We start from the raw sequence: 16,171 nt of genomic DNA, 5'->3' as shown, positions 1-16,171 counted from the left end.
ACCAATGGGAGTCAGTGCCGGCTTGCCTCATATCATGGCCGTTGATTGACCCCTTTGGACCCTGGCTTGGTGCACCTAATCGAGGCCAACTGAAACCCACTATCAAGGAAAAGGACTGCAACTCTCTGCGCGATAGGGCTTGTTTCGGTCATCTGAAGGGCAAGAAAGATATCGTAGCTAGGTGCTATGTTTCATTAAGAAAACAAATACTCCTAATTAGCTGCTAAATAAATTCTAATATCTGGTCTGGGTATTTGCGCAACGCGAAGCACATCAACTATTAGAACAGGGTCCAACAAGGTTTAGGCCTACTAGGGGCTGTCTGCTTGTCTGTTATACTCGTGGCCGAAACAATAGATAACTTTCATTCTTCCAAGACTGTTAAGTATAACTATAACCTTAGAGGCATAAATACCTCCTGACCGGAACAAATCTACCTTAGCTAGGTTCTCAGGTTCTATTCATACCTAAAGTACTTGGCAGGTCTGGCTAATTACTAATCAGTATCTATTAGAATACAGTGAGCGGGACGGCTGTCATGCTCAGCATCCCTGACCTTCATTGTGCTCCAGCTGATCTTGTGATCATCATGCCATTGGTCTTTAATCTATTGCGTGCCTCATTTGTGATGTACTATGCACAGCACTCGTCTCTGCGCTTTTAGCAAGCATCTCTATAATAATTCTTGTTGCAGCGCATGGTTGCTGTTGTTCGTCGACGCGCGTCTACAAACGCATCGTCCGGAAACAACTTGATTATAATGCAATCTTGTCTCTACTGATTTGACAGCAGCGCATTGAAGTTACGTGTCGTGCGCATGCTGCTACCACTGCCTTGGAACCACGACTTGCCTTCCTGGGCGGCAGTGTCCTTCTAGAACAATTGAGTTTGACTCGTAGCCACGGGCTGATCTATGCCTTTTCATCCTCCGTCCTGGGCGGTGGGCTACACGTCAATCTCCGTCCGGACACGTCAACTCTTGGTCATTCTATCGCCGTCATCCTCGAAATAGCACCACAGAGCAATAATCATCTGTGCTTATATTAATTAGCATTCCAGACGATACACTAGCGCCCGTTGTCTCGTGAAGAGCTGGTTTGAGCCGTTAGGTAGTCCGTCATCAACAAGCATCTGCTTGTATCAACTTTCGACGCCGAAGCTTGGATCCCCTGCTGTCGTCGTCGTTCTCGTTTAACGTTTGTTTGCAAGTTTAGCGTAGCTACTTCGGCATTGCGAACGATGGATCCGCGGAGCCTGCAGAGAAATGCTGGCCATTCAAGACGGACAAAACCTCTCGACGACCATCCGTCGCATCAATCCAGCTGGAGCTGCATCCATGTATTAGTACCAAGACCGACAATCTTCTCCGAAGAGCTCTTGTCAAATATAACACCATCGGATCATGTCTTTGACCCAGCGATCCCTCAGACCATCACATCGTCCAGCCTCACAAACGCCATTTCACATTGTCCTTCTGAACAAATTCTGGTAGCGAGACTTAGATAGCATGTCGACGCTGCACGTCATCATCCTTTTGACACACAGCTAGATATGTCGGTCATTTCCATGCGAGCAAGCATCCATATTTTTGGACATAGGGACTTCAGCCGTAGACGCATTACAAACTTGTCGACTTCATTCTAATGACCTAGGTTGTGTAGTAAGTTGTTCACAAACTCACACGAGTTTGATCAGTCGAATGATCAGCAGTGGTAAATCTTATGAAAGCATTCGACGCCGACACACAAACACCACTCCATTTTAGCTGTAACAACGATAAAATCTCATCTCATCTCATCCACCTTATCAACCACAAAAGCAACACAGCACTTTCCCCATCAAGACGTATATAAATAAACCAGCAACCCTTCCCCTTTTAGCGAAACAATAATTTCCGGCGCTAACAATCAATCCCAGCAAACCCAAGCAGCCCTACAACATCATTCATTTTAACCAAGAAAAAAAAGAGACTTTTCCACAACGCTCGAGATCACCTAAATAATCATAGGCTATCTCAAAGACGGCGATTTTGACACAACTCGCACCCTATCGCTAGCACATGTCCGAAAATCAGGCTAATTACTAAGAATTGATCTCACTGGACCATTTTTGAAGTGCATTATTAGTACTAATATCACACAATTTCGAATTCTTATTCCACTTTCATTTTCATCTGATCGCACCTGGTTGGATATTCCAGCGAACGAACGGCCGAAGTCGCTTGCTTCTATCCAGACCAGACGTACTTGCATAATTAGACCTATGATGACCTACTACTCCGCCCATGCCTGTAACTCGGGATACCACGAACCACGTAAAGAGTCTATTGCCTCCACAACACCTCACCTATTATATCATATTATATCCGAACAAACTCCGCTTTAATATGATTCTGCATTCTATTCTCCTCGTTCTTTATGGCGGCTATACCTTCCCTCCCACATGAATTCCCAACACAAGCACATAAACACGTATTAACCACACCCATCCATTCATCCAGCACTACACACTACACACTCGTTTCCAGTCCTCCCATCACATTCCATCCCAGCATGACACCACCCCACCTACCCACCCATTCCTCCTACGCCGCACAACAGCAGCAGCGTAGTGCGGCGTCAAGGCACACAAATACATGCCTACATACCCAATTCACACAGTCTATTAGATATCATGGCATCGCGTGACTGTAAGGATCGGCGGTATTGGGGGGCGCGCGCGCGGAGCGGTACAGGGAAGATAGGGGCGGAGAATGCCGGAGATGTGTGGCGTGGGTTGCAGGGGGGAGTGGAGGTGTGGGACGGAGAGGCCAGCGCGGCGGGAGCAGAGCAGAACAGAGCATGATGAGTATGGTATTTGGAGATGTGGTATGGTTATATGCTTACTAAAATGGAGATGCAGCGCTTTTGGGGGTGGTGGAGGGTATGGGTATCATGGTCTAATAGATTGTATACAGTATTCGTCGTGGCTGCTGGAATCGAGAATGTTCATGTAGTCCGTCACCGGTTCTCTTGTGGAGAGATACGTGGGTGGTGGAGATCAAGGGTCGCTGCTGTGCAGGAACTGCATCACTGCGTCCGCCATATTGTAGTCCTCGCCGTCGCTATTTGCGAGTGGTGGTCCCTGGGGTATCGTGCCATCAGCATCGAAGTCGGCAAAGCCTCCACCAGCATTCCATAATCTGTCGTCTTCGTCCGCCTCATTCGGATCCACGCCTCCGAGCCAGAACTGGCCGCCGCTGAGTGCCTCCCTCTCACGCACAGCTTCCGCAATCTCGATATCGGCCATGCCATGTGCCGTTGAGCAATGGACTTGTAGGTCGTAGTCCCGGTAGAAGCGTGTATCGCAACCACTCCGCAGACATGCGATCGGCCGATAGTCTTCGTAGCCCACGCCCGTCAGCTCCGTCATGAGCGGTAATCTTTTCGTGCTTGAGCCGTGATATGTGCCCGCGGCTTTGCGTACTTCAACGTTCGAGCTTTTCAACTTCGCGCGCCGCTTTGCGTGCCATGCGCTCTCCATCCCCAGGTGTTCGGTGCGCACGTGTGTTTCGAGTTGTTGTTTGGTCGTGAACGCAGCATCACACGCATTCTCTTTAGTCCAGGCTACGAGTTCCGCGTGTTTTGAGTCAACGAAGTCAAAAGTGAGGCAGGCGAAGCGGCGGTCTTTGCGATGTACGACCTGGATATGCACTTTGAGGTTCCCGGGCTTTGTGAATGACTTCCCACACTCGGCGCAGACATTTGAGCGATTCTGCTGCGATAGAGGGAGAGTGGAAGGGTGTGATAGCTCGATATGTCGCCGCAGCTCGCGGTGTGTGCCGAAGGCCAGCCCGCATGGGTCGCAGGTTGGCGGATGGACTTCCTTGATGTGTGTCTGAAGAGCGTTGTAGGTCTTGAAACCTGCGCCAGATGTCATGGCAGACGTACAGATCGACAAGCCGTCGTCCATGTACATAATTTCTTCGGGCTCATCGTTCCCACAGATTGTGCAAAAAAAGCGCTCCCCGCCGTGCACGCGGTTCGTATGGTTCTCAAGTTTCTGGCGCGTTTCGTAGGCATGAGTGCAAGCACGGCCGGTAGTCTCGTCAACATAAGCACATTGGAAAGGCTTCTTGTGAAAGTGCGCCGAGACGATATGCGCTTGAAGGGTCTTGTGTTTGCGGAAGGTCTGGTTGCAGGGTGGGAAGTCGGTGCAGCGAAATCGCTCGGCGTTGGAGTGCACTTGCTGGTGGGCTTTGAGACGCTGATTAGTGAGGAAGCTTTTACCGCAACCTTCATGCTCGCAGGCGTATTTGCGCTCGTTGGTGTGTGCGGACTTGATATGTCGGTTGAGGTGAGTGTCGCGGAGGAACGACTTGTCACAGCCCTCGTACGTACACACGTACGGTCTCTCTTGCGTATGTGATCGAATGTGATCTTCTAGCCGGCAAGGCCTATTGTAGGTCTTTCCACAGCCGTCGAATGGGCAGACGTATGCATTGAGTCGCCGAGCCTCTCCTTTGGGTGAAGGATGGGTAATGTCGGTGCCGTCGGAATGGGTATCATCTGGTGACCCAGGGGTTGACTTTCCGGGTGAGTATACAGAGTTGTTCTCTGAATCAGGCTGAACTGTGGTTTCGGTAGATGTCAGTCAAGCGGCTCCCAGAGGGACGTGTCATATGCGGCGAACCTACATCCACAGAATCGAGGCTTCTTGGACAAAATGCCAATGTCGACCTCAGCGGGTCGTTTCAACGCCGTACTAGTAGCCATTACAACATGCTGCGACCAGTGCCACGCAATGGTCCGCACGAGCAGGAGTCCTATGCACGAGTGCAGGGTTGGTATCGATATCAGCCAAGTTACAATAATATCATATCGATTTAAGATTTTGGGCGGGTGCGCCAAGATTTCGTCGGCGCGGAGAAACTAGCGCGGGTGGAAAAAGAGCCTAGCTCAGTTACAGCTTGTGATTAGCAAAAGAATACGCGCATTGCGAATAGTGACCAGATTCGACTTTCCGCTTCCGTGTCCGACTTAAGATCTGCGAGTCTTACAGTCCTTGTAACCACACACGCGATCAAACACTTTTTGCAACATGTCTGACTTCGGTGGAGACGAACCAGAGGTCAAGTGAGTCGCGCCAGGAGCACATCGCATTGACGCATCTCTAACTACTATCTGTATATAGCGAGCCTGCCGAGGACTATCTTGACGAGGAACCCGAAGAGCCCCAGGACTACTACGAAGAAGACGGCGAGGGAGAGCACGAGCTTGAGAGACTGCGCCAGCAGAATGGCGACCAGAATATTGTCGTAGGCGGGGATCAAAGTGCAGCCGCTACAGCCAGAACGAAGAACACCGTCTTAGATTTAAGGAGCAAAAAGATACCAAATGATAAACGGACAACGACCCCTTATATGACCAAGTACGAGAAAGCTCGAGTGCTCGGAACGCGTGCACTTCAGATTAGGTACGAATATCTTTGCGAGCAGAACATTGTAATGGGCTAAACGAATTGCAGTTTGAACGCACCTCCTATGGTAGATCTCGAGGGCGAGACGGATCCCCTCCAGATAGCGATCAAGGAACTTAACGCGAAGAAGATTCCGCTTGTCGTACGGCGATACCTTCCAGATGGCTGGTACGTATTCCTGTATGGATAAAGTCGCCATCAGAGCTGACAAGTCTACCAGGTATGAGGACTGGACATGCGAAGAATTATTGTAGATTGGCAAGCGGTCGGGTCACCTTCCTTTTCAGTTTGAGCATTTTTCGGCGTTACAAACAATCACTCAAAGCTGGATTTCTACTCGGGCACAAGGTCAGCGACATCTTGCTTCATATAGATGGATGAGCCTTCGAGTAGCATAGGAGCTATTCCACCAAAAGGCTTTCACAATAGTGAAGATAGATAAATCCCTAATGGAGCATCCTATAAACAGTTCACTAGCCTCGGGACTTTTTACTCTATTCGACCATGTGGGGTTGAACGCTCGTCTGATGCACCTCAAGCCCCGCATACCCGCAAAACGTCACAGCTGCAGCGTAGCTATAAACATTCCACATGTCCGGCACTGTCGACTGCCCATAATCCACACCAATTGAGTTCCACACACCTTTGTGCCGTTCTACAACTATCGCAATGTCGTTCACAACCAACAAGACTATCGCCATGTTCGGCGGCAAGCTTTTGAAGCTCACCCATACCGCCAAATCTACAAGCTGCGACATGAATGTAAATCTGTACCTGCCGCCTCAAGCATCCTCCAAAAAAGTTCCTGTCCTCTTCTGGCTCTCCGGTCTTACATGCACACCCGACAACTGTACAGAGAAAGGCTTCCTACAACATGCGGCAGCAAAGAAGGGCATCGCCATAGTGTATCCCGACACTAGCCCTCGTGAGCTCATTGCAACTCTAGATTCAGAGATCAAGGCTGACGCACACAGGCGGCCTCAACATTCCCGGCGAAGATGATGCATATGACTTCGGCTCTGCGGCCGGCTTCTTCATCGATGCAACCCAAGAGCCGTGGAACAAGGGCTATAACATGTACACATACGTCACAAAAGAGCTACCGGAGGCACTATGGTCGAGCTTCAAGGAGCTAGACTCTAGCAAAGTCAGTCTGACGGGCTTCAGCATGGGTGGACATGGTGCGCTGACATTGGTTTGTACCCTTTCGCTTACCTTGCATTCACGTACTCCAATTGTGCGAAATCTGGCCGGCGCTCATTGACTTGTGTGAACAGTTCCTTCGCAACCCGACCGCCTACGTATCCTGCTCCGCCTTCGCACCGATCTCTAACCCCAGCGCCTGCCAATGGGGCCAGAAAGCCTTCTCTGGCTACTTCGGCGAAGCCAACAAGTCCAAATGGGCAGAGCACGATGCCACCGAACTCGTCAAAAAACACAGAGGCCCCTTGGAGCTACTCATAGATGTCGGTACTGGCGACGGGTTCTATAAAGAGGGACAGTTGCTGCCGGAAAACTTTTTGGCTGCGGCCAAGGAGAGCGGGAATGACAAGGGGGTGCAGTTGAGGTTTCAGCCCGAGTATGGGCACGATCATTTTTTCGTGGCGAGCTTTGCTGACGAACATGTGGAGTGGCATGCGAAGCGGCTGGGTGTTTAGTAAGTGAAGACATGTAGTGTACATGTGCGCCTAGACAGGGGCTGACTAGGGCAGAAGCGATAATGCGGATAAACAAAAGCTTTGATAATGCAATACGACGAGTTTTTGTCGGGCGCACAAGTCTCATTAGCGTCATGGAACAATTATGTATTGCGCAAATGTTGCGCTATACGCGGTCCTTGTATGCTTCTACATGCCCATGCGTTGCAAAATGCTTCGACGTAGCTGATATCATCGTACATCGTGAGCCATAGTCATGATCTTTCATGAACCCATCTACATTTGGTGTACCATCAATTCCGCTCCGGAGTCTGTCCTGACATAGGTTTAGTTGGTTGCGCGTCGCGTCTAGGGCACACTATCAGACCAATTCCTCGAAATTGATGCTCTCGATCTTCTCTTGCACCCAGGCCTTCTCCCTTGCCATGACATCCTTCTCAATCTTCGTCATGGCCACCAGTTCATCTAAAGTTCCTCGTAATAATCGCTTACAGCCCACCACGAGCGTCGCAACGCTGGAGCCTTCCTTCGCAGGCATCAGCATCTCTGATTCCCGCGCCAAAGCTGTCAGTCTCCGGGTCAAAGACGCATTCTCTGTAGACCAGTCTTCGCTCAGTCCATCTATAAATTTGCTTGAATGATTGTCTTCGCCACCCTCTTTATCGCGCGCCGCCCATACATCCCCAACCTGCGCTATCCATGTCTCGAAAGTCTCTACGAGTCGTGGGAATCGTCCGCCTGCGTCGGTAAGCGGCGGTAATTCCTTCAGGATTGAGCTGAGCAGATGGATGTTCTCGCTCAGCCCAAAAGACGTGCTGCCGCTTGTCCACTCACTAAGAGCAAGGAGGTTTAGGCGCTCTTGCATTTTGCGCTCATTGACGCGCATGGCTTGGTGTTGACGAGCCACGGCATTGAATTTGTTTTCCAGGGCAGCATGTGCGCTAGCGTTATACCGGGTGCTGGTGAGGAGAGAGGCTTCGTGTAGGATGGAGAGGTGGAGCAGTTCTGTTTGAAGACGCGTCGTTTCTGTGGACTGGGGAGCAGGGGTATCAGATGCATTTGGGTGGATGAATGTTGAGGTTGCTGCTTTGGTAGTCTTTCGCGGTGAGAAGTGCTGCTGCATGGTGGAAAATGCTGGACGATTTAATTGGGGCGCTGTGCCTCCAGATATGTCGCGCTTGGCAGTTGTTGTGCTTGATGACGTTTTATTGTCTTTGACATGAGCAGAGCTTGTCACTGAGGAATTTGGCTGCTCCGTCTTCATGCGTGTACTGACAGATCTTTTGACTCCTTGGGTGGTGGAGGCAGATCTCAGCACTCGATCTTTCGAGGACGCATCGTTGTTGTGATCTTGTCGCCCACCTCTCACCTCTGACGATGTTACTCTCGAAGACCTTCCAGATGCTACTGTGCTTGTCGTTGAGGCATGGCGCGAGTGTGTACGAACATCTGGTGGTCGACTTGAGGCTGAGGGTGTTGGTTTACGTAGTGACTGTGATCGCTGAAGTCCAACCGACATCTGTCGCGTCACTGCAGGAGTTCTTGTCGAAGTCTTCGGCTCCTGTGCTTCTTGAGGTGGACTCACACTAGCACTGTCATCTTGTACCCAGGGACCCTCCTTAGAAGTGCAACTCTCCGCTTCTAATGCGCTCTCGGTTTTAACTATGTCTGACGAACCACATGCATCGCTAGTGCTCTTCTTTGTCTCATCTGCTCCAGTCGGCTTTGGTGGGTTCTCAGCTGCGGCCAAAGGGACTGTCCGTGCCTTTGCAGGTTCATTATAGCCCTTCGGCGGCCTCAGCACTCGTCGCTGGGTAGGAGCATCATTTTTTGGTCCGAAAGAGCTCTTCGATGATATTGGAAGACGCGTTGGGGATCTGTCCCCACGTGGAGCATCGGGATGTGGCTTGAGGTTTGGGGGATCAGGTCGAGCATGTTTCTGAGGTCTGGTTAGACCCTATATGCCTCAATCGTAGTATAGAGTGTACCTCATGATAAGAAACGGGCCTCTGGATCCTCGACTGGCCACTCCTAGAGCTTTGTGGATTGCTGACTGAGGACGCGGGCATTGTTGATGTAGAAGACTTGAGTGGGCCCAAGAACTGATTGCCGCGGGTCAAAGGTCCAACGCAGGAAGGGCAAGGACACTAATCCTAAAGCAGATATACGTGTGGCTAAGCGCCTCCAACTCCACATTAGAAGTCATCCTCACAGCACTAATTAGTTAAGACTTTAGCATTCTTCCACACTTCGCAGATTGCCCTGTCTCGCATACGTATCGAGTCCTTATCCCTGAAGTCCCTTGATTCAACCATCACTGATCTCTCTCAGGATACCCAAGAAAGCCTACGCTTGAGGGCATGCTGAATGTTTTGACGCTGCTCAGATGATAAATTTTGAAAGCAGAGTCCCACGAAAAATGCCCCCATTTGTGGCTTAACACTAAGCACCGCACCGGATCATTTGGCCGATCCTTGGCCCCCGAGGAATTCATATTCTCAATCGTCTCCATGGGACGAATTTGTTTCACTTCATGATCTAGGAAACAGATTTCTTTAGACGTCAAATACGAAGCGGAAGAAACTCGTTTAGTGCAAGCTCGCCTTAACTTGTAAGCATGATGTATGAGGCAATAACATTAGTCAGAGAGCGTCCTTGGAATGCTTCTACCACCGAAAACGGTTCGCTTGAGGTTCTCAGCCTTGCCACAGGTCTGTCAGACAGTCATCCGACAATCGCGGACCGTGCCCGCCGAGCTCCACATGTTGCTGCGTATTCTTGGGCTTACCATCCCGGAACATCTCAGACGTATATCCCGACTCGCTCTATGACCAACATGAGGTGACGAGGATATTGAACGAGAGACACTAGGCTTATGACCTCTACATGGTATTATCAGAGGCCATATCCAACGCTGACTCGCATCGGCCATGCTCGGGATGTAACACGCGTGCATGAGTCTGCAAGATAAGCCATAACCCTGGGATGACATTATACCGTAATGGGGCTTGGCGAGAGTCCGCGTACACAGTCCTTCAGCGCTGGTCCAGTGAAGCCGCCAACAGTATTGAGCCCTCTTTCGCTATGATCAAGACATGTAGCGACAATGATATACTCTCCTTGACTCCCAGAGGCAGAAGGACGCACTACAAACAGTTTTTGCGAGCGAATCTTGCAAAAGGCAACCGTCGCTATTACTTTGCAATCTGCATGTCTTACCAAGACCCGTCGCTGTTACGTGCGCCTTAGTAATCGATTGTTTCTCGGCTCAGCGGTCATTGTACTCCCTTTTAACAGAGATCATCCAACCCACCGCTGCCGTGGCTGTCCATCGAAAAGACGTAGCTCTTCTCATCAAAGCTATGTTCGCTTCGCGTGCCCCGTTCTCTCTTCCTCATCTCTTGTAATTCCATCGCCGAGGGGCGTCTTTAGCTTCTCATCCCGTCGTGCGCCAGAGCTAAACCTCATTTCTGTGTCAATGCGCTTGAAGATCAGCACAGAACCCACCGTCATACCATCACCCTATTGGTGGTTATGTAAGATCTAGGAATATCTCGCTGGACATCTCATCGGGCGCGCTCAATGATATATTTGTCGTCGTTTTCTGTGTACATCTACGTTTACTAGCTGCCTTCGGTCTTATTGTCAAGTTACTACGAATCAACCTGCGGCCACCACTTCACTGGACCGGAACGCGTTTCTCTTCTTGATATACAGCGGCTTGCGATACTGAGGGTGGCTCCGACATTTCTGCTTGCGGTTCTCGACGATTAACGTCGACTCTGCGCCTCCTTTGAACAGATAGGCACGGCTATTAGCCGGTCGATGGCGCAGCGAAGTCGTAGTGCATCACTGAGGAGTTCTAATAGCCTAAATGGAGGGTGGGCCTGGCAGAAAGCGACAATGGAACGAAGATCTAGCTGCTACGCATGGCATCACTCCGGCCAGCACTGTTTCACTGCCTCCAATACGGCAACATGCATTATTGTCAGGTCATAGAAAGGATCACGATACTCGGGCACTCCCTCCGCTGCTGACTTCCAACGAACCTGAGCCGTTCCGTGTACTGCGTCAGCAAAATTCGCCCCTGTCCCCATCAAGCTCTCCCAGACCGGAGGCATTTTTGCGACACTCCTCTGGGAGGCATCTTCCTTACGATAATAGCCTCCATCCGAAGAAACCAAAGCTTCATATTGCTCATGAGAGTAGGTTTTCGTACTCAGTTATTGCTTCATGATAGCGATACATTATCTTTGTTTTCAGTGGTGTTCAAATCAGAGATTGCTTGGCAGGGAATTTTAGGGCTGACTTGTCCCAGGCACATTATTACCTGCTCGTCCACAACACGAGCATGCTCAAACAGCAGGCTTCATGAGACCAAATGAGAAGATGGCATGCTGTGGGCCTAGATGTAAAGGAGATATCTGTCTTAAGACTCGGTCGATACTTCAGGGGCTGGCGACAGAACTACTGTTGCTAGACTCGCATCTGACCACTGCGCTTGGCCCAGCATCCAGTGCTGCTACGCAGGCAAGTTACGGCTAGATAAATCGCTACATTCGGTAGTTCAGTGTTGGTGCACCTTACTAACGTCAGCTTAGAAACCTGAAATTGATAGCACAGACTTTGACCGTATTGCTTCTTGGGCACTCGATGTAGTCAGATGCAACAACAACAATATACAGGAGAAGACTTCAGCGTCGATGAAACGAAGCCCTGATCAAGTTTCTGTTCGAACAAGTGTAGATGTGCTCGACGAGGTCAAACGACATCCGGCACGATCGGATTTCTCGTCACCAGAGCGAAATCCTAGTAAGTATGAACGTAGCCCACTTCCTCCGTCGTCTCGACCGCTCCCTTCCTCCGCGGAGCCTCAAATCGTTTCCCGCTCTGGTACCGTGGCAAACACCCCTACTCATGCCACCTCTCACTCACCGCCTCTGGTCTCACAAGCACAAAGGATGCTACCGTCGCCAACTTCACTCAATTTCCCAGCACTCCAAGCTCCGTCGTTCGCCTCGTCAGCTGGCGGAGCGCCGACCGCAGCTCAGGCTGTACATATTCAGGATTTACAGCGCGAACTCAGTGTCAAAACGTTGGAATATCAATCCTTGCGACAAGAGTACGATAGGCTTTTACAGAAGTTGGAACGGGAAAGGATTAGGTGCGCAACGTTTGAGAACAAAGCAGCAGTCGGTGAAATCGAAATGAATTCCGCGGTTACCGAAAGGGATCAAGTACAGGCCCAGGTTGCATTACTCGAAGTTGAGATCGAGAAGCTGCAGGAGAGCCGTGATGAAGAGAGGAGGAAGAGTGCCGCAAGTGGATCGCAGTACATGAAAATGGTGGCACTATCGAATCAGATACAGGCGAGAAATGCAGAAGAGAAAGCCAGATGGCTTGTGGAGAAACAGACGATGGAACGACGTCTTGAGGGTCAAAGTCCAGACGCCCCTAATACTCTCGTGTCACCCGTGCTACAACCTTACAATATGAGTCAAGATCCAGACGCTCACAATGAGCCATTAGAACAGCGCAAAGGACACAGTGATTCCGAACACAAGTTTGGACGGTATCGACACCTTTCTCAAGAAAATACTCGACTAAACAGCCGTGTTTCAGCTCTCGAGCAAGCTCTACGAAGTGTCAGGTCAGAAAGCCGCGCTGTACACGCCGCCCTTCAATCCATTGCCGCTTCAAGTGGAGCCAATCGGGAATTGATAGACTCCTTACTGGATGATGGTTGAAGTCATCGGTACCTTTAGATTCTGTTCCTTCACATCATTTGGTGATATATACTATACCACACCAATCCTACCTGATCGATACTGTAATAACCAAACGGGTGTCAATGTTCGGTCGAAACCAGTTATATCAAGATGCCACTCACATCGATGCTTTGGACAAAGCCCGAGAAACATTCCCACAACAAAAGCTATAAAAAAAGCTTAGGATAACTCCGATGATCTGAACTGAAACATCATATTGTCCAGCCAAGCTTTGTAGCGTCTAAGTTGCAGATTGGACATCAGAATCGTTGAAATGCAGTTCCATGAAATCACTTGCTTGCAGGATCATTTCGTCGAACAGTTCATCTGCAATATGGCGCCAGCTTCATTGAATGAAGTTTTCGCATATATATAGCAACGTAAATCGCATGCTGTCGGCAAATTACCTAAGCAGCCTAGTTGGTCTAGTGCCAGACATGCATGACACCAACGACATACATACGCGTGGTAGCCTATAAGCAAAGTCAGCTGCTGGACGGGCTGTAAGAGGATGTATTCTGACACCTATCTCGGTTCAAGTGATGCACTTTTGCGCGGTCTTTCGAGTCGCACTCCGCGGTCGCTTCGACTCTCAACAGCCGGTCATAATAAATGTCTTCAGTGTAGAGAGAACGAAGTAAGTGCCAAAACTCGAGTTGACGTGAGCGGCGTCCAGCATCTTGTTTGTCGACGGTATCCCACACCAAGACACTGGGACTCAGATAGAGACCCCGGATGTCCGATCATATCTCAAAATATAACCAATGCATGCACTGCCAATTTCAATAGAGCTCTCATGATAACGCGCATGACAGTTCCGAGGCTACTTACATATCGTAAGAAAGCTTTCGGTTCTCTACGAATCATCGCACCCAACAAAATCCAGTGTTGATTTACACATTGTCATCTTTAGATGTTGTTTGAGTGCTTCCCACGTATCCATGTGTCATTTGTCATACGTAAACAACTTCTTAATCTCAGTGACCGGCAAAACTTGCACGATGACTTCGGCGATCGCTGACACAAGAGGATCAAGCTCATTTTGGGTTATACTCATTAAAGGATCAGAACGGCTGACAGCGATAACTCACTACGCATGGCACTGTACAAGCTTTAGTACTCATGGTCTGCAAAGCTGGATGCTGGATGTAGCTAGTATGGTTCGCTTTCATGTCGGCCTGTATGCTATGTTTAGAGGTGGTGACCTGTATATTATACAAATTCCCAAGTCTAGAGCGAGAATCTAGCTATGAGCAAGTTGCAGACTGCTACACATAACTTCGAAGTAGGTACGACCTCGATCATATATAAAGATTAAGGCTATACATCGATGTCACGTTCCTCTAGCTGCTGCCTTCTGTGTTATGGTAGAAATCCGATTTTATTTTCAAGTTCAGGACTAGCGTTGAATCAAAACGACGCAAAACAGTAGCAGGTACAACGCGAAAGCGCACACCAGAACTCATCACATGGTTGAAATCTGCCAGGAATCTTGACTCACTCTCTCCACCTCAGAATCTACTTCGTCACACTTGCAAGGTTAGCGAGCTTCTAGCGACTGGAATAAAATTCGGATAGATCTCTGAACTGGAAAAAGATCGTGTTCTGATCGAGCTTCGAAGTTAATTGAACCTTGACCTTCAAATTCCAGTGCTTGACGGGCACTCAAATGATGGCATCATTTGAAGACATCCCGATAGAGTTGAAACTCATGGTGTTTGAAGAACTGTTCGAAAATGTATTTGGAGATATACCTCTTTCTCAAGCTGCTTGTATGTCTCAAGAATGATCCATCTTTTCACTCTATGGAACAAAGGCTGACGAATGACAAAACAGGCGAGGCTGGTGTACAGAATCTTTCAGCAGCGATCGAGTTCAGCAAGTATAGTCTCGTGTCCCAGTCCTGGCTCAGCATCATCGAAACCATGGTGTTCCGCAAGATTTTCCCTGACAGAGAATTCATTCTACAGAGTTCTGCTTTATCATGGGATAAATTCTGTGAGTACTTTCGGTACGAGCACCGTCAGCAAGCTCTATCAAGGCTCTCTTTCGAAGTATACCTTGAAAGCCACGGAAAGGAAAGTCAGATCAAGTATATACAGTGGATGCGTGACGCTGACAACGACCACATCCACGAACAAGTCACAAAACTATTCGACCTGATCAAGACCTGGGACCGACCAGGCTCTGATGATATTGAACTGAAGATGGCCGTATTTTCTCCTCAAGAGTCGTGGAACTGCTTCCTACCTCGTCCCAAGGGGCTTTACAAGCTAAGTATGTTCGACTCCCTTAAGCTACCGTACGCAGAAAGATTACCTGAAATCAACAGAGTCAAAACACTGGTCATAATCTTTGGAGACGAGTGTACTCAATTGGCACAGTGGTTTGATCTTTCATCGACTAGACAACTGGGTTGGGCTTTGCCACACCTTAGGATCCTTGCGATACCTATCAGCCAACACTGGACACGACGTGGAACTTATATCAGAGCTACCTCCATTATTTCGTAGAGCCGGTAAATATTGCTGTGGCATTCTTTTAAGGAGGAGTTGAATGAAAAAAAAACCTCATGAGTGTGATAGAAATCTTCGATCGGCACCAGGAGGCCAGCAACATGGATCGTCAAAATGTATGATGCTGCCATCGATCGGGATACCATAACACCTCTTGTCACATTCACGTCCGGCAACTATAAACCTTCCATTCTATAACTTATTGTTGCATGAAATACAGGATGACGCTATATGAGGTCCTAATCTGAGTGAGATATTATGCGTTCCAAAGTCCATACCTCTCCCAATGCTAGACTTGTGAAACCTAGAGCCCTTCGATCAAGCGCAATCATTCTGACCAGTCATATGGCATAGATCGCAATTCTCAGTATCGAAATATACATTCATATTTCACGGAAAACTGTATCATAATGGTGCTTGTAGGCATCCTTTAAGAAATATCCATATATTTCATTAGTGAGAGCTACATTGTAGGTAAGTAAGTTTATTAGTTGCAAGATACCCTCAACGGGGCCCTTCCTCATCAAGTCTTGTGATGTAGCACGCGACGAATATCAGCTTTTACACATATATCGCAAAGTGTAGTTCGTAGGTTAACCTTTGAGAATACGAATATGAAGAGACGGGATGGAATGATTGGGATTCAGGCTTGAGTAAAACCATTGACAATCAAATGCCAGTGAAATAGAACACGTCATAGAGTAGACTAAGTATGTCTTCTTCCTGATCATGCCGTTATACGTGAGTCCTACTGTAACATTAACACTCTCAA

The 16,171-nt window shown here is 48.9% G+C and overlaps 6 protein-coding genes across 6 annotated transcripts; 5 read left to right on the top strand and 1 right to left on the bottom strand.

Annotated features, from left to right (window-relative positions):
• Window positions 1-3,039: 3,039 nt before the first annotated feature.
• Window positions 3,040-4,754, bottom strand: EJ05DRAFT_487370 (uncharacterized protein; the record flags this gene model as incomplete). Its single annotated transcript, XM_033745611.1, has 2 exons — window positions 3,040-4,610; window positions 4,676-4,754. The coding sequence occupies 2 exons, from the start codon at window positions 4,752-4,754 to the stop codon at window positions 3,040-3,042; spliced, it is 1,650 nt and encodes a 549-aa protein (XP_033598919.1).
• A 213-nt stretch (window positions 4,755-4,967) lies between these two features.
• Window positions 4,968-5,941, top strand: EJ05DRAFT_477607 (RNA polymerase Rpb6). The gene is made up of 4 exons (XM_033744280.1): window positions 4,968-5,114; window positions 5,173-5,454; window positions 5,506-5,625; window positions 5,678-5,941. The coding sequence occupies exons 1-4, from the start codon at window positions 5,080-5,082 to the stop codon at window positions 5,709-5,711; spliced, it is 471 nt and encodes a 156-aa protein (XP_033598918.1). The 5' UTR covers window positions 4,968-5,079; the 3' UTR covers window positions 5,712-5,941.
• Window positions 5,942-6,088: 147 nt separating this feature from the next.
• Window positions 6,089-7,200, top strand: EJ05DRAFT_512124 (putative esterase D; the record flags this gene model as incomplete). Its single annotated transcript, XM_033748305.1, has 4 exons — window positions 6,089-6,382; window positions 6,432-6,652; window positions 6,735-7,114; window positions 7,173-7,200. The coding sequence occupies exons 1-4, from the start codon at window positions 6,127-6,129 to the stop codon at window positions 7,198-7,200; spliced, it is 885 nt and encodes a 294-aa protein (XP_033598917.1). The 5' UTR covers window positions 6,089-6,126.
• A 4,015-nt stretch (window positions 7,201-11,215) lies between these two features.
• Window positions 11,216-11,829, top strand: EJ05DRAFT_477605 (uncharacterized protein). Its single transcript, XM_033744279.1, has one exon. It carries the CDS (start codon window positions 11,505-11,507, stop codon window positions 11,658-11,660), a length of 156 nt encoding a protein of 51 aa, XP_033598916.1. The 5' UTR covers window positions 11,216-11,504; the 3' UTR covers window positions 11,661-11,829.
• On the top strand, window positions 11,650-13,155 carry EJ05DRAFT_65528 (uncharacterized protein). The gene is made up of 3 exons (XM_033749852.1): window positions 11,650-11,931; window positions 12,076-12,948; window positions 13,002-13,155. Exons 1-2 carry the CDS (start codon window positions 11,819-11,821, stop codon window positions 12,860-12,862), a joined length of 900 nt encoding a protein of 299 aa, XP_033598915.1. The 5' UTR covers window positions 11,650-11,818; the 3' UTR covers window positions 12,863-12,948; window positions 13,002-13,155.
• Window positions 13,156-14,132: 977 nt separating this feature from the next.
• EJ05DRAFT_487365 (uncharacterized protein) lies at window positions 14,133-15,439 on the top strand (the record flags this gene model as incomplete). Its single annotated transcript, XM_033745610.1, has 5 exons — window positions 14,133-14,168; window positions 14,255-14,422; window positions 14,535-14,655; window positions 14,720-15,160; window positions 15,321-15,439. The coding sequence occupies 5 exons, from the start codon at window positions 14,133-14,135 to the stop codon at window positions 15,437-15,439; spliced, it is 885 nt and encodes a 294-aa protein (XP_033598914.1).
• Window positions 15,440-16,171: the final 732 nt, after the last annotated feature.

Source organism: Pseudovirgaria hyperparasitica, assembly GCF_010093815.1.
Source record: "Pseudovirgaria hyperparasitica strain CBS 121739 unplaced genomic scaffold EJ05scaffold_11, whole genome shotgun sequence".
Taxonomy (NCBI): Eukaryota; Fungi; Ascomycota; class Dothideomycetes; order Acrospermales; family Acrospermaceae; genus Pseudovirgaria; species Pseudovirgaria hyperparasitica.
Note: the sequence above shows the minus strand (reverse complement) of the source record. Positions and strands in the feature narration are given on the sequence as shown.

What these genes read in the sequence shown, in the direction of transcription:
- EJ05DRAFT_477607 (XM_033744280.1), top strand. Translation starts at nt 5,080, where the DNA reads ATGTCTGACTTCGGTGGAGACGAACCAGAGGTCAA. An exon ending in ACGCGTGCACTTCAGATTAG is followed by an intron (nt 5,455 to 5,505) that starts GTACGAATATCT and finishes AACGAATTGCAG; the next exon opens with TTTGAACGCACCTCCTATGG. An exon ending in CGATACCTTCCAGATGGCTG is followed by an intron (nt 5,626 to 5,677) that starts GTACGTATTCCT and finishes CAAGTCTACCAG; the next exon opens with GTATGAGGACTGGACATGCG.
- EJ05DRAFT_65528 (XM_033749852.1), top strand. Translation starts at nt 11,819, where the DNA reads ATGAAACGAAGCCCTGATCAAGTTTCTGTTCGAACAAGTGTAGATGTG. An exon ending in CCAGAGCGAAATCCTAGTAA is followed by an intron (nt 11,932 to 12,075) that starts GTATGAACGTAG and finishes ACAAGCACAAAG; the next exon opens with GATGCTACCGTCGCCAACTT.
- EJ05DRAFT_477605 (XM_033744279.1), top strand. Translation starts at nt 11,505, where the DNA reads ATGGCATGCTGTGGGCCTAGATGTAAAGGAGATATCTGTCTTAAGACT.